General features: G+C 54.5%; 6 protein-coding genes across 6 annotated transcripts; 3 read left to right on the top strand and 3 right to left on the bottom strand.

Moving 5' to 3' along the window:
- Positions 1-17: 17 nt before the first annotated feature.
- CTAM01_13656 (vacuolar protein sorting 55) lies at positions 18-505 on the bottom strand (the record flags this gene model as incomplete). The annotated part of the gene is made up of 2 exons (XM_060529658.1): positions 18-151; positions 250-505. 2 exons carry the CDS (start codon positions 503-505, stop codon positions 18-20), a joined length of 390 nt encoding a protein of 129 aa, XP_060375752.1.
- Positions 506-1250: 745 nt separating this feature from the next.
- On the top strand, positions 1251-2277 carry CTAM01_13655 (proteasome A-type and B-type; the record flags this gene model as incomplete). The annotated part of the gene is made up of 3 exons (XM_060529657.1): positions 1251-1288; positions 1394-1505; positions 1633-2277. The coding sequence occupies 3 exons, from the start codon at positions 1251-1253 to the stop codon at positions 2275-2277; spliced, it is 795 nt and encodes a 264-aa protein (XP_060375751.1).
- A 684-nt stretch (positions 2278-2961) lies between these two features.
- Positions 2962-3954, bottom strand: CTAM01_13654 (uncharacterized protein; the record flags this gene model as incomplete). Its single annotated transcript, XM_060529656.1, has 2 exons — positions 2962-3503; positions 3705-3954. The coding sequence occupies 2 exons, from the start codon at positions 3952-3954 to the stop codon at positions 2962-2964; spliced, it is 792 nt and encodes a 263-aa protein (XP_060375750.1).
- Positions 3955-6195: 2241 nt separating this feature from the next.
- CTAM01_13653 (cleft lip and palate transmembrane protein 1) lies at positions 6196-8296 on the top strand (the record flags this gene model as incomplete). Its single annotated transcript, XM_060529655.1, has 3 exons — positions 6196-6255; positions 6325-7105; positions 7155-8296. The coding sequence occupies 3 exons, from the start codon at positions 6196-6198 to the stop codon at positions 8294-8296; spliced, it is 1983 nt and encodes a 660-aa protein (XP_060375749.1).
- Positions 8297-10182: 1886 nt separating this feature from the next.
- CTAM01_13652 (uncharacterized protein) lies at positions 10183-12060 on the top strand (the record flags this gene model as incomplete). Its single annotated transcript, XM_060529654.1, has 3 exons — positions 10183-10519; positions 10807-11058; positions 11267-12060. The coding sequence occupies 3 exons, from the start codon at positions 10183-10185 to the stop codon at positions 12058-12060; spliced, it is 1383 nt and encodes a 460-aa protein (XP_060375748.1).
- Positions 12061-12615: 555 nt separating this feature from the next.
- Positions 12616-13446, bottom strand: CTAM01_13651 (transporter sec22; the record flags this gene model as incomplete). Its single annotated transcript, XM_060529653.1, has 2 exons — positions 12616-13343; positions 13413-13446. The coding sequence occupies 2 exons, from the start codon at positions 13444-13446 to the stop codon at positions 12616-12618; spliced, it is 762 nt and encodes a 253-aa protein (XP_060375747.1).
- Positions 13447-13962: the final 516 nt, after the last annotated feature.

The following is a 13962-nucleotide window of genomic DNA, read 5'->3' as shown; positions in this document are numbered from 1 at the left end:
GTTGCTCCCGACGCTAGTCAGAAGTCCTGCTCCTCCTGAAAGAACATGCTAAAGCTGATGATGGTTCCGTAAATGAGGAGACCGCCAATTATCGACATGACCATGGCCTCAACCTGGATGAGATCGGAGTGGGCGAGAACGATGGGCAGGGCTGCGATAGAAGAGCATGGTCAGCAACACGATCCTCGCAATGATCAAAGACAAAAGAGCTGTAGGGGTTGGGAAAAGGGGGGGGGAGAAGAAGCTCACCAATTCCCATAACCACCATGAACCCAGTGCAGAAGCGGCCGAGGTCCAGCACGGCGGAGCCGGAACCCTCGCCAAAGTCATCAGGGTTGGTGCATCGCGAGCAGACCCAGTTGGGGATCGGGGCCAACACGTAGGTAGCGACAACGAGAAGCGGGTAGTAGACCTTCCAGAGGGCGCAGGAGAGGATGACGAGGAGAAATCCGACGGCGAGCACGAAGGAAAGGGCGATGATGGTCTTGAGCCCGGCGGTCGGCATCTTGAATATCGTTGGAAGGTGGGCTGTGGTTTACTTGTTTCGGACGGGTATCGAAGTCGGAGCTGGGTATAGACGGCCCCGCCGGGGGTGCAAATGTGTTCCTTCGAAATTCCCTTGGGAGTTCCGTTGAGAGCTTCGAGCGACGATCGTTTCTTGCGATTAGGCTGTCTTTTGATTAGTCGTGGGGAAGCTTCGTGGTGGTGGAGGATCAATCGGTCGTGTCGGTTGAGTAGTAGTTCGCGGCTAGGCTGGCAGGCTGAGCTGCGATGCGATGGCGGGTCCCAGGCCTGACGCACGAAGACCGTCGTCAGCGCACGGCGCAACCTTGTTCCAGCGGCCGGACAGCCTCCAATGACAAACCGCAAATAGTGGAAGGTCTCCACTCGGAAAGACCCCGGCTGTGAGTGAGGTCAGGTACGGGGGCAGGAAAGTGTACGTACCTCAACGAGGGATGCACGGAGCACCTGGCACCCTGGCACCTGGCTCCAGGCTGAGAGAGTGCTACGAAAGCTCGACCTGCCTTGAGCTGGGCCTGGCGTGCGGGAGGGACGCTTTATTATCCACCAAGCTGTCTCTCGCTCTCCCATCACCGACCTGCTCGCCCAACGACCACCCCGCGATCGAATCTCTCCCTCCCGTCTCCCTCAACCATCCACGACCCGCTACACGAAGACTCCAAGTTTCTTCCGTTTCCAGAAACCGCCGAACCGCCTGACGAAGCTACGAATCACCCCTCACGCCCGCCATGTTCAGAAACAATTACGACAACGACTCGGTGACATTGTAAGCTGTTTGGCCCGCTTCCTCAGCCTTCCCTTCCAGTCTCCCCGACTCCGCTGTGAAGAAGGCCAGCATAAAGATGGAGTGCTAACCTTCAACGTCTCATAGCTCGCCGCAAGGCCGGATATTCCAGATCGAGTATGCAGCCGAAGCAGTGAAGCAGGGTTCCGTGGTAGTGGGCATTGCCAGCAAAACACACGCCGTTCTAGTAGCAATCAAGGTACGACGTTTGCCGATACCTGGGACCTCTCTCTCTTGCCTCTCCCTACATCATCCGTTTTTAATCGATACTCGCGGACCTTGACTATAGAGCGCATGAAGCTAACATGCCATTCTTTCCCCAATAGCGCAACGCCGAAGAGCTGTCCTCGTACCAAAAGAAGATCTTCACCGTCGATGAGCACTCCGGTATCGCCATCGCAGGCCTCACCTCGGACGCCCGCGTCCTCTCCAACTTCATGAAGCAGCAGTGCCTCGGCCACCGCATGACGTACGGTCGCTCAATGCCCCTCCGCACCCTCGTCGACATGATTGGCGAGAAGGCCCAGATCAACACCCAGGTCTACGGCAAGCGGCCCTACGGTGTCGGTCTCCTCGTTGCCGGCGTCGACGAGCGCGGCCCCCATCTCTTCGAATTCCAGCCCAGTGGTATGACGGAGGAGATGGTCGCCTTCGCCATCGGCGCACGCAGCCAGATGGCCCGCACCTACCTCGAGCGCAATATCGACGCCTTTGAGACGTGCTCCCGCGAGGAGCTCGTGCAACACGGTCTCAAGGCCCTCAAGGAGAGTTTGGTCCAGGACCGCGAGTTGACGGTCGAGAACACCAGTGTCGGTGTCGTCGGCTACACTGAGAAGGATGGTGTCAAGACGGTCCAGCCATTCAAGCTGTACGACGGCCAAGACGTCAAGGAGTGGCTCGACAGTGTCGCCGCTAGCGAGAGCCAGGGCGGCGGCGAAGAGGGCGGTGAGGGTATGGAGGTTGACGGCTAAGCGCTACGGAAATCATGAATTCAGGAAAGATGCGCGGATGGGCTTCTACGCTGCGTTGCGTTGGGCTAGGCCGGATCGTCGCCAAACAACCTCCTATCCGGGGGGTTGGCTGACTGGACACGGCTATGGGAAGGAGACTCACCGTCCTCGAACACACAGAGCCGGCCCGTTTAGACTTGTACCAATACACTGCAAAAAGGAGATTCGATGGCCCAAAAATGGGCTGCATCCGATGACTCAAGAGACAGGAAGACACGCAATCTATGTGCTCAATGATGGTCCGGAGCCTGAGACAGGTACCTGAAGATGCAGGTTTGCTTTATTGGGTTGTGTAACTCATGAAGGTCTATCAAACTACAATACGTGCAACCAACACCGATGTGACATGATAGATAGCCGAGCGATCCCCCGTTCATGCCCCTTTCTTTGAATGTCTTATCCCGCGTGTCACCAACGATCGGAATGGAGGAAACAAGACTCACTTTCCTCGCTTCGCTTCATTTTATCCAACCCGACCACCTACCGAGCCTCAACGTATAGGAGTTGGGAAACACGAAAGGGCGCCAAGATTCCGGTACGTATCCGCTTTTACATTGCACACGCCATCTGTCTTTCTCCGTCTCTAGTTCCTGCACATGAAGTTCCGTTTTCTGGAAAGCATTGCCGACGGACTACCAATGTGACCTAAGAGTTGGTCCAGTCGAGCTTGAAGGTGGCCGCAGAGACCTGGTAATCCCTGAGCGCCGTGATGGCACCCTCGGGGGTAGTAGCGGTGACGAGGATGTCGGCGTTGGCGGCCTTGATGAAGCCCTCCTCGACGCTCTTGTTCACCCACTCGAGGATGCCGTCGTAGAAGCCGTTGATGTTGAGGAGGCAGATGCCCTTGTCGTGAATGCCCAGCTGGTTCCAGGTGGCCGTCTCGAGAACCTCCTCGATGGTGCCGTATCCGCCGGGCAGGGCGACGAAGCCGCTGCCGGGGCCGCCGGCGAAGACCTCCTTGGCCATCATCTGCTTGCGGGTGTGCATGTCTTTGACAACGGTGGTGCGTCCGTAGACGGTCTCGTCCGGGACGTACATGTTGTCCTTGTTGACGGTACCGTAGGTGCCGTCACGCTCATACTTGACGAGGGCCTCGGGGATGATGCCGTGGACCGAGTCCGGGCCGGCAAGGGAAACGAGTGTCTTTGCCACCTCTCCCATCAGGCCGACGGTTCCACCACCGTAGACTGAGATGTTTGTTAGTACATCATGAACTAGAAACACATTGGTAGAGGTTTTGCCTCCTATGTTTCATCTTGTCTGAGAAGGGTTGCGCCACATGTTGTCATTGATATAGTGACTCGGACTTTATCGCTGCCCAAATCGTAGATGGAGATGGGGAGCCGACAGGTTTGAGTGAGATGAGGAGCGGGAGAACAGTGACTCACCAAGATCAATGTTGTTCTCGGCCATGATTCTTGCTAACTCACGAGCGGCTTCCATGTGCTGAGGCTTGAAGCCAGGAGAGGCGCCGCAGTAGACACAAATCTTGGTCCTCTTCTGCACGCCATTCGTGGTACCGTTGGTGCCGTTGGTGTTACCATTCGTGGTTCCGTTGGTGTTGGTGCCGTTGCCACTGGGTGTGCCATCCCGGGATGCCGGGAATGATGGCAGGGGGGAAGGGCCGCCGGACTGCATAATGTTCGTTGCTTGCTTGATTTGTGATGAAGAATTGTTTTACTATAGGATGAATTCCCAAATAAAGTGGCTCTTGAGCTTCGAGGTAGAAATTTTTGTTGAAGAAGGGAGAAAATGCTAGAGTAAGTAGTTTGCGAGTGAGATGGTACTCAGTCTTTACACTAAGAGGCGCAGTTATTGGAGGTGAAGATGACGGAGGATTTGTGGAGAAAGATAGTATGAGGTTCCGTTCCGGCCAAGAGACAAGAGTCACAACGGAAAGAAAGTACCCGGAAGACGCCGCCTTTTTCTGCGGTATTTCCTCAAGGTTCTGACGTTGGGAAACGAATCCAAGTCCACAAAAAGATCAGAGAAGAAGAGCCCAAGAGAGAAACTGAAAGTTAGGGGAATAGGCAGATGGCGGTGAAAAAGAGCGCTGTTATATACGTTCCTCTCGAGACCCAGAAAGGGATGCTAGTTTGTCTTGTTGGTTGGTATGGGCTCAGGACAAGTGGACAAGTGTGTTGTTGGCGAGTTGGTGTATCAATTATCCTAGCAACCACCTGAAGGGCAATAAGAAACAAAAAGAAAAGAAAGATTGGACGAGGCGAGAGGAAGCACAGATGGCAATGAGACAACGAGATGTCAGTTACCGCCACGGCGCATGGCGACGGGCCGAAGTTCTGGGTTTAGCGTACTAGCTGGGACAATCAATGGCTTCGAAGGGTTCGCTCGGGGATCCGTGGCTCCAGTGCCGGTACAGTAGTGTAGGCTTTAGTCGATGCGTGGTATTCCAGCTGGGGAGGAAAAGCAAAGCAGACTCCAGACCCAGAGAGCCCCCTTCCCCCTCGCTGGTTGCTAAACCAGAGACAAGGAACGGGGTCGGGTGACGGTGGTTGACATGGACGTGGACTTGGGACGGTGACGGGGGAACCAGAAGACGGATCCGGGACCTGGGTCTAGTACCTAGTAGCACATTGTACCCTAAGATGGAGAGGTACCTTTGTAGAAAGTCTGATACACTTTTCATCGACTCTGTTGAATTCGACTGGTTCAGCCGTTTCCGAGACCTGATGGGTTCGGGGGCACCCTAGTTTGCCTGCGTGTTTGGTTTGTCAACTTGTTACGCTGCGACTGGCCCGCACCAGTGAAGTGTCCAGGTGACATGTCGGAGGCGAGGTCCGAGTCCAATGTGGTGCGTAATTCAACCTCGACGACTCTAAAGCTGGGTTTGGCTAGGTCCGTCCCGCGGGGATGTCCATCCGGAGCTGGAGAAAGGGAACCAGGAAGACTCAAGTCATCGATCGAAACTCAAGAGCCTCAATGATCGAGCGTTCCAGGCACCATTCTCCGTGAACTATCGACTTTCAACTATCCGAGTAGATGATCTGGGAAGGTAGTTGCAGTAGTGTCAAAGGTGACGAAGAACGGAAACTGGGAGAGACAAGAGAAAGTACCTAGGGTAGAGACGAATGTCTCTCGATTCGAGGGCGGTCGCGTATGCTCGGTATGACAACGAAAGACACCCGCGTAAACAACGTGCCGCTGACGAATGGACGGAATGGACCACGGGAGGCCGTGTTCGATGTCGATTGGACTAGTATTTGATTGTACGTGTACGTGGGTTGTCAAGATGATGGAGAACACGATGTGCAAGAGATCTTTCTGGGTGTCAATGGAACCCAATCAATCGTCCACTACTTCCCAATCAAGCAAGGATGGAACACCAAAGGTACAGAGGTTCAATGCCTCTTTGGCAGGTGCATCTAGCATCGACATTGCACTTCCAGCAGCCATTTGTTTTCCCTTCAGCGTCTTGGCCCCCTGTTTCCCCCCCCAAGCCTACCGCGCCATTCTGCTGGGATCGTGGCGGCGCCTCGGCCGTTGATTCGCCCGCACAGCACGCAATTTGTCCCGCCCGCCACCCAGCCTCCAGGGTCCAGTTTGCGATCCAGTGCTTTCCAAATTCCGGGGCCATGTCAATCCAATCTCCGTGAAGACTTTCCGACTTCACTCCTCCAGCACCCGATATCGCTGGCATACTCGGTATCTGCGCCGGAGAAAGACACGGTTTCACTTGCCATTCTACTTGACGAGTTGCTATCATTGCAACTATCAGTAGCCGAGCTGCCATACGCTATCGGTAGCCGAGTCTGCCGTGCGACGTCCCCGCATCGCTTCTCACGAGCACGCGATCTGTCCTCCGCAACTTCGCGATTTTCAACATCCTCTCTCTAAAGACATTGTAGCGCATTGTGCAAGATGTCTCAACCCGCAGCAGCAGCCGGCGCTCGCCCTGCTGGCCAGCAGCAGGAGCAAGGCGTGAGTCTCTTACCCACGCCCACCGCGAATCGCGCCAAGAGGCCTTGAACTAATGTACCATGATCGCAGGGCATAAGCTTGACGCAAAAGCTGCTACTTGGAGCTTCTATGTATTTCGGCATGAACTTGCTCATGAACAACATGTTCTCCAAGACGCAATCCGGTACCCAGGTCAAAGATGCCGACGGCAATGTTGTCAACGTACCCGCGAATACCGAAGACATTCCGCCCTACCTGCTCCGCCCCAAGGAATTGGACGAGGGTGCGACCTGGAGCCAGATCCCGCGCAAGTTGGCACCTATATGGCCAATGGATAGCTACATCGACGTGACCGTCACTATTTCCGACACCTTTGTTCCGATTCCTCTGGCCCAAACGCCCTCGGAAAAGGTTGTTCTTAAGGAGGAGAAATTCAAGATTGGCAACTACAGCGAAAAACGCTCCATTGATACCACTATCGAGGTGCCGCCCTCCGTGCAGAACAATGGTACTCTTTGGGGCCACTTTTACGTTTCACTGCCCGGTAGCCAGCCCGATCCTCACGTTGAGACCTACGACCCAGCCTCTGCCTACTACTTTGCGTTCCCTCTCACTCAGTACATCCCCAAGAAGAAGGAGTTCAAGACCAGATCCCTTCTCGAGGGCAAGGCCGAGGAGGAGGTGGAAGAGGTGGCCGAGGAACAGGAGACTGGGCCCGTCATTGCCAGTTACTACCACCCGAATGCCAGCTTCTCCATCATCCCCAACACTGGAGTGCTCGATTATCGCCAAACCCATCCCGCGATTCGCCAGTTCCTCCATGTCGAGCCGACTGGTGCCAGAGATGGCTCCGGCCAGCATTCTTGGTATTGTAAGTTGCCCTTTGCGCTATTCTTGGCGAACAGAACTAACTGCCATAGACCCTATCCTGTTTGTCAACACCTTTTGGCAACTCAAGAGTCAGATGATCCTGCTCAATGACACCGTCACGTCCGTTCCTCTGCACATTGATTTGAACAACATGCGCTCATGGCAATTCAACACTCTGGCCGCGATTGAGGCTAGCGCGAAGGAGTCGGCACGCCAGGCTGCTTACGGTGGATCGCTGCCCGGTGGCGGCGACGGCTCTGAGATTGAGATGGTCAAGGAGATCTTTGGCGACACGAACCCGATTCTCCTCGGCATTACCATTATTGTCAGTATTGCGCACATGATCCTAGAGACGCTTGCTTTCGGTTCCGACATTGCGCATTACCGCAAGAAGAAGGATAACGTCGGTATCTCGGTCCGTTCCATCCTAGCGAACGTTTTCATGCAGTCCGTGATCCTGCTTTACCTCATCGACAACTCGCAAAATACCAGCTGGATGATTCTGGGTGGTCAGGGTATCGGCATCGTTATTGAGCTGTGGAAGATCACCACCATTGTCAACGTTGCCGTCAAGGCTGCGCCAGCAGGCTCATTGCTACCGTTTAAGATCGTTGTCGAGGACAAGCACAAGCTCAGTGAGACGGAGGAAAAGACCAAAGAGTACGACGAGATTGCCTTCAAGTATATGTACATGGCTGGTGTGCCTCTGCTCATCGGTTACGCCATCTACTCGCTGGTCTACGAGACGCACAAGTCTTGGTACTCGTACATCATCGCCACGCTCGTCGGATCGGTATATGCTTACGGCTTCCTCATGATGGTTCCTTCGCTTTACATCAACTACCGACTCAAGAGTGTTGCACATATGCCTGGCAAGGCCATGATCTACAAGTTCCTCAACACCTTTATCGACGACCTTTTTGCATTCACCATCAAGATGCCGTTCCTCCACCGTCTGTCCACTTTCCGCGACGATATCATCTTCTTCATCTACCTCTACCAGCGCTGGGCTTACAGAATCGACTACTCTCGCGTCAACGAGTTCGGCCAGGGTGGTGAGGATGAAGAGGACGATGCGGCTAAGGCCAAGGCCAAGGAGCTGCTTGAGACCGACCCCACTCTCGAGAAGGTAAAGCAAGTGGCGGGTAAGGCCACGGGTGCCGACCCCGGCAAGGCCAAGAAGAGAAAGTAAATAGATGATGTTATACGGCTGAGGAAGAGAGTGCAGCCAATATCGTGTACATCATGGAGTCGGGCACAAGTAATACACATGAGCCTTGGCAGCTACGTGTCCAGGGTACTGCCTAATGACTAGCATGGATGGGACATAGCTAGTCGAGACATGAGGCTACAAATGTGATCAAGTCCAGTCTTCATCGCAATTCACATCTCTCGCGCATGGTACATCTCATCTGCAAAAGCACATCAAACTACCGCATGCACGCTTGGACAGAGGACGAGACGACTAAGAAAGTGTTGAGGAAAAGCAACAAGCAACTGTTCAGCTGAAAAGGGGGCTCCGCATGTCTGTGTACAAGGGAGACCGGACAAGCCAAGTCAAGTGAAAATCTGGGCAGAAGATCCAACAGACATCCGTATTCTATACGTATAATTACTACCTCAACACGCTTGCAATATCCCACCGGACAGATCGTTGATTTGCCTTTTGTGAGGTTCACGGCCCACGGGTAGAAGAATGGCCCCCCCTTTACGGCACGGAAACTCTTCTGAGGGTCGCTTCGCGGCTAAAGATGCCGCTGAGAGACGTGACAGACTACTTGGTAAGGTAAGAGTGCCCCCCGAACCGAACAGGGGCCCCGGCAGAAGAGTCGCTTGGCGGGGGGTTCGCAGCTGTCGGAGCCCCGTGCCTGGTAGGGCAGAGACAAGCTCGTATGTCACCGCGCCTATCAGAGAGTTCCATTGGGGAACCTGGAAGGGCCCGAAGAGGGATGACGCCAGGTCCCCCTCCAACGGTTGTGTTTTGGGGCTAGGACGGTGCCAACTCCACGTTCTGCTTTGCTCCTGTTCTTCGATTGAGGTGCCTCACCTTACCTTATACACTAGGCTATTCATACCTCAAGGTAAGGTGCTGGTATTCGTAGACGGTAATTAAGCACGTTACCTTAAGGTAAGGTCAGCACGTAATAAGGTAGGGTACGGAGCACCTAGGCATCCATTGCTCATCCCCTACCACCTAGTACCCGAGTTATGGACCATGTGGCATGGAGACCTTTTAGTGTCGGTCTTTCGTCAAAAGGTGGAGAATTGCGGGATCTGTATACCGAAAATAGTTCAGAATGATTACCGTCGTTCCTGAGCTGCATAGCAAATAGCTCTTGGCCTCTCCTGAACTCGGTTGATCGGATCGTGTCCACGCAATGCAGTGTTTGAATGGAATGGCTTCGAGGTGAAGGCAGCATGTGTATTTCGTAAGATGAACGTGAGGTGGTTCTGCAGGTTTCATGGAAGGCGACGGGATTTGGGAAGCAAACAAGAAGGGCACTCCCCGTCTCCCCTTGGACCCTCTCCGGTTGGGGCCTTGCAAATGTCATCGACAATACGAAGAGTTAAAAGTTGCCCAAAGCAGTCATGGCTGACCAGGTCATCCACTCTCAGAGGCACCCTCAAAACCTAAAGTTCCCTCGACCTTCCTCCGTCTTTGACAGCCGCATAATACTTGTCTTTTAGAAGTTAGGAAGATTGGATCCAGTCCGTTCCTTCCTTCGCCCAGCCAGCGCAGTCAACTAAACACACACACCGGGACCAACCAACCAAGGGAAAATAAACGACCGAACGCAATCTTTCTCAAACTCTCCAGTCTCTTTTCTTTCGCTCTGATTTCCGTGTCCTTTTGTCTCGTACCTTTTCTTTTCCCTAAACTTTCTTTCCACATTCCTGCCTGCACTACACTTTCCATCCTTTCACCACGTTGTCCCTCGACGTTTTCCTCGTTGCCGTCTCGTGGGTTCCTCCTCTACCTATTCAACCTCCATTTGAGCCTCTCGGTCCCTCCGTTTGTCACATGCCCGGGTTCCCCCGTCCATCACTCCAAGTTCGTCCCATGCGTCCGCTCCGGTCATGACATACGGACGGCCGCATAGGGTCCCCCAGCAACAACCACTTCGAGAAATTTACTTTGAAGCCCGCCTAGCACGCTTCAAAGAGCACAAGCACAGGCACACAGGCACACAAGCCACACCCAAAAGTTCGCCGGACTACAGCGAACGCACCCGCCAAGCAGAGCTCCGGACCTTCGGTTCGGTCGACGGGGATTCGAGGTCCACGCTGCCTCGTACGCAGTGGACAGTGGAGTTCCACAACGCGTACCTGACGTCTCTCATCATCCCAAATAGGGTCGTCCCCGGCACCCCGTTCGCTCCAAGGGGAGGGAGCCAAGGCCTACTCTACGGGAAACGTAAGCTACAAAACCTGTTCGGACGGTGTGGCCGTGCCGCCCGCGTGCCCGCGCCCGCCGTCCGCCATTCACTTCGCTCCAGCTCCAGCTCCAGCTCCAGTCCCAGTGATCCCCCAGTCGGGATATTTTACCCCCCAAAGGGCCCAAAGGGGGCGCTCCTACGCCCATTTATCATTGGGGCGCGCGCCGCACCGCACCGCCAAAATCCGACTACCCCTCGATCCCATTGTTGTGTCGCCGCCGCCAAGCAACACTCTCCTGATCCCCCCAACGATTCCCTCGAAAAGGACACTTTCGAGGGAACCGGAGGGCTCGCCGAATCATGAGCAGCCCTACCGTCGGGTCCCTTCTGGCTGCCATTGCGACACTCGTCAGCGATGGCCTGCGTATCTTGAAGTTCGCCGATAAGCGCCAATGGGGACCTGACGAGCACGAGCAATTGCGCCTGCTGGAGGATACTCTCGACGACGCCAAGAAGGACTTTCAGGAGCTATCCGTCCTTGTCAACGGACAGCGCTATTATATGAACGACCGCAAACGTGAGTTCACGAGCACACTTACACCGTTCTTGATTACTTTGCGCTGGCTTGGGAGATTGGTCGAGACTTTCCAGAGCCCTGCCGTACAGCGGAGGGAGGGAGGCCTCTGCGATTACCAGCCAGCTCCCCATCAAATCTCGCTTCGTGCTAGCTCACGTCACGCACAGCTGGTTATATATGAATCCTCGCTAACTATTTCGCCTTCAAGCTCCGTCAATAGCCGAGTTGCGAGCTTTACAGTCCAAGGTTGAGCATCATATCGACAACTTTAAAGATTGGGCGAGAACAGGCGGACCGATCAATCCGGTTTGGGCACGAGAAACGACGCAATTGCGCCGCGAACTGCATCGCGCACAATGCCGAGCGGCTAGGAGGATATTCGGTGCAGAGCAAGAGGCCTCGGCAAGATGCCTGGGCGCCTTTCTCGTCTACAGAAAACAGCGGGAATGGCAGAGTCGGCCAGCTACTTCGGAGGAGGAGCACCACCGACGACACGTGGAAGAGGTAGTAGCATGCAACACGAGTGGCAAGTTCGAGCGGTTTGGCGACGGAGGCATCGCATTCGTTTGCGACTTTTGCGACGGCCATCTTGTATGGGAGGACTTGGAGAGCATGCCATCTTTACGGACAGCCGAAGAATCCAGCACGCGCCCAGTACCGCCTATTTCGCCTACGACCGGGATGCCAAATTGGCAGGCGACCGGGTTCACCGCCGATAAACGAAGAGAGGAGAAGACGGTCATATTTGCGCCTCTAGCAATAGCGAATCATATGGCGCCGTATCAGGGAGACTGGGTAGCTCGTCTCCTATGTCCTTTCTGCGATGAGGCGCCATGTACCGAGGCAGGCGGTGATAGCGACGATGAAATGCGGAATGCCCAGGACGAATCCGGTTTCGAAGATCTCCAGGCCTTCCAGGAGCACCTGGAGTGGCAACACACAGCTGCATCGATACCCGCCGTCCCCTTGCCCAAGGCAGCCAAGGACTGCGTGGTGATGTGACATCATTAATTCGACAACGATGTCTATTGGTGGCGTAAAAACGGCGGTTCGTTCGTTCGTGTACATATATTCACATTGTGTGGTCTTGACAATGGCGAGGCGTTGGGGGCTTCCAAAGAGGGCGGACGATGTCTCATCCGCACCTACGACTTATGGAATTATTATTTACTTTACTCGATGTCAGAAGGCTTTCCACCTCCTCAAATGTTGGGGATGGTCCTCACCACCGGTCTGGACAGACCGATGCAGCAACAGAGATACCACAGTCAGGTAGTGCTGGATCACAATCCACATTCAAGACGCAAAAACCAATTCTTGTTTCGTTGCCCCTCTCCGTCTTCCCCTGCATCCGCCTGAGAAGTCCGTGCCGTAGTTTGATTGATGTACATGAATCAAGAAAGATATACACAGTCGCCAACATAACGCCCAACATCGTCAAAGAACCTTTGCCATTCTCAGGCCAAAGGATCCAATACCCCCAAAGGAAGGGAAGCAAACCGTTCCTTGTCCTCATTTGCACCGCCAAAGGAGGCAAACCAAACCCCGTCCCTCACTTTAGAAGAACCGCCACCAAAAGAAGACGATAACAATGAACCCCAGCGCTCCGAGGGGGCCGTACTGCTTGAGCAGCAGCTCCCAGTTGATCCTCACAGCGGCGCGCCTGTACTTTTTGCTGTCGTCGCGCAGGCGGGAGCTGAGCTCGCCCATGCGCTCGAGGGAGTCGCCGCGGTACAAGAGGTCCTCAATGTTCTTGGTCATGACTTTGGTCACGTCGCGCAGCTCGTCGTTGAGCTTGTCGAGGTTCTGGGAGGCGCGGGCGTCCGAGTAGGTTGATTTTGTGCGGGAGATGAAGGTGTCGAACTCCATAAAGGCGTAGGGGCGGAGGGAGGGGGAGTGGAGCTGGGAGACGGGGTAGGTTGTCGTGAACTCGCGGGCGAGGTCGGAGAGGTAGGTGAAGGCTAGCTTGCGCGGGTAGGATTTGTCTGTTATGCAGATGAAGGTGATGTCCGAGTCCATTAGGTAGCTGTTTTGGACACAAAGGTTAGCAAGAGTTCCTTCTTCTTCTTCTTCTTCTTCTTCTTCTTTCGACTGGCTCCTCTCGGTGTAAAAGGGGTAGACAGGAGAGGGGTAGACGGACTTCAGGTTGTAGGCGCCGCTTTCGATGCTGGCTTGGGGTTCCGAGTTACGGGTGAGCTTGCGTAGGACTTGCTTGATTTGCGACTTGACTTCGGAGAGAGCTGCTTCTTGTTGCTCGTCGTCGACGGAAGCGCAGAGCATGAGGCCTGGGGAGCTGGGTGTTAGTGAAGGGTGGCTTTTGGTATGTGGATGGGTGCGCGCGCGCGCGTCCGTACCGTCAAGCCTTGCTATTTGAGTTGAGCGGATCATTGTGTGTATGTGTTTGCTTGCGTGTGGTATTTGGAAAAGTATTTGTCGTCGTTCGTAGGTCAAGAGGGTAGGTATAGCAAAGGAGCTGTCGACGGTGGGTTGGTGTTGTATCGACGTGTCCTCTGAGGTAGCTTCGATGCCTATTCTTAGGCTATCCGGATGCGCGGGTTGACGAGAAGTTGTACTCGAGTGGCTTGGTATCTCCGACTGGGTTGATCAAGTCACGGGCACTTTTTCGAAGTACCGTTAAGATATTCGTTGTTGTGTCCTCTTTTTCGAGCCAGGGGTGGTCGCTTTTTCGCTAGCAAATAAACCAAAAACCAAGGATCGCCGTCGACAATATGTCCGGGATGTAATAGGGACGGGAGCTCTCCACGTACTAGTATTGAAGATGACACCATGGGCGGTCATCACTGGCCAATTGGAGGGCTTACGCGGGGGCGTAGCCCCTGCGCATTTGGTGGTCGATGTGGCGCCCATGGCTCGGTCCATCCAGCCTTGTTTAGGTACTGCGTA

Source organism: Colletotrichum tamarilloi (genome assembly GCF_030869305.1).
Source record: "Colletotrichum tamarilloi strain Tom-12 chromosome Unknown Scaffold_101.1, whole genome shotgun sequence".
NCBI classification, from domain to species: domain Eukaryota; kingdom Fungi; phylum Ascomycota; class Sordariomycetes; order Glomerellales; family Glomerellaceae; genus Colletotrichum; species Colletotrichum tamarilloi.
Note: the sequence above shows the minus strand (reverse complement) of the source record. Positions and strands in the feature narration are given on the sequence as shown.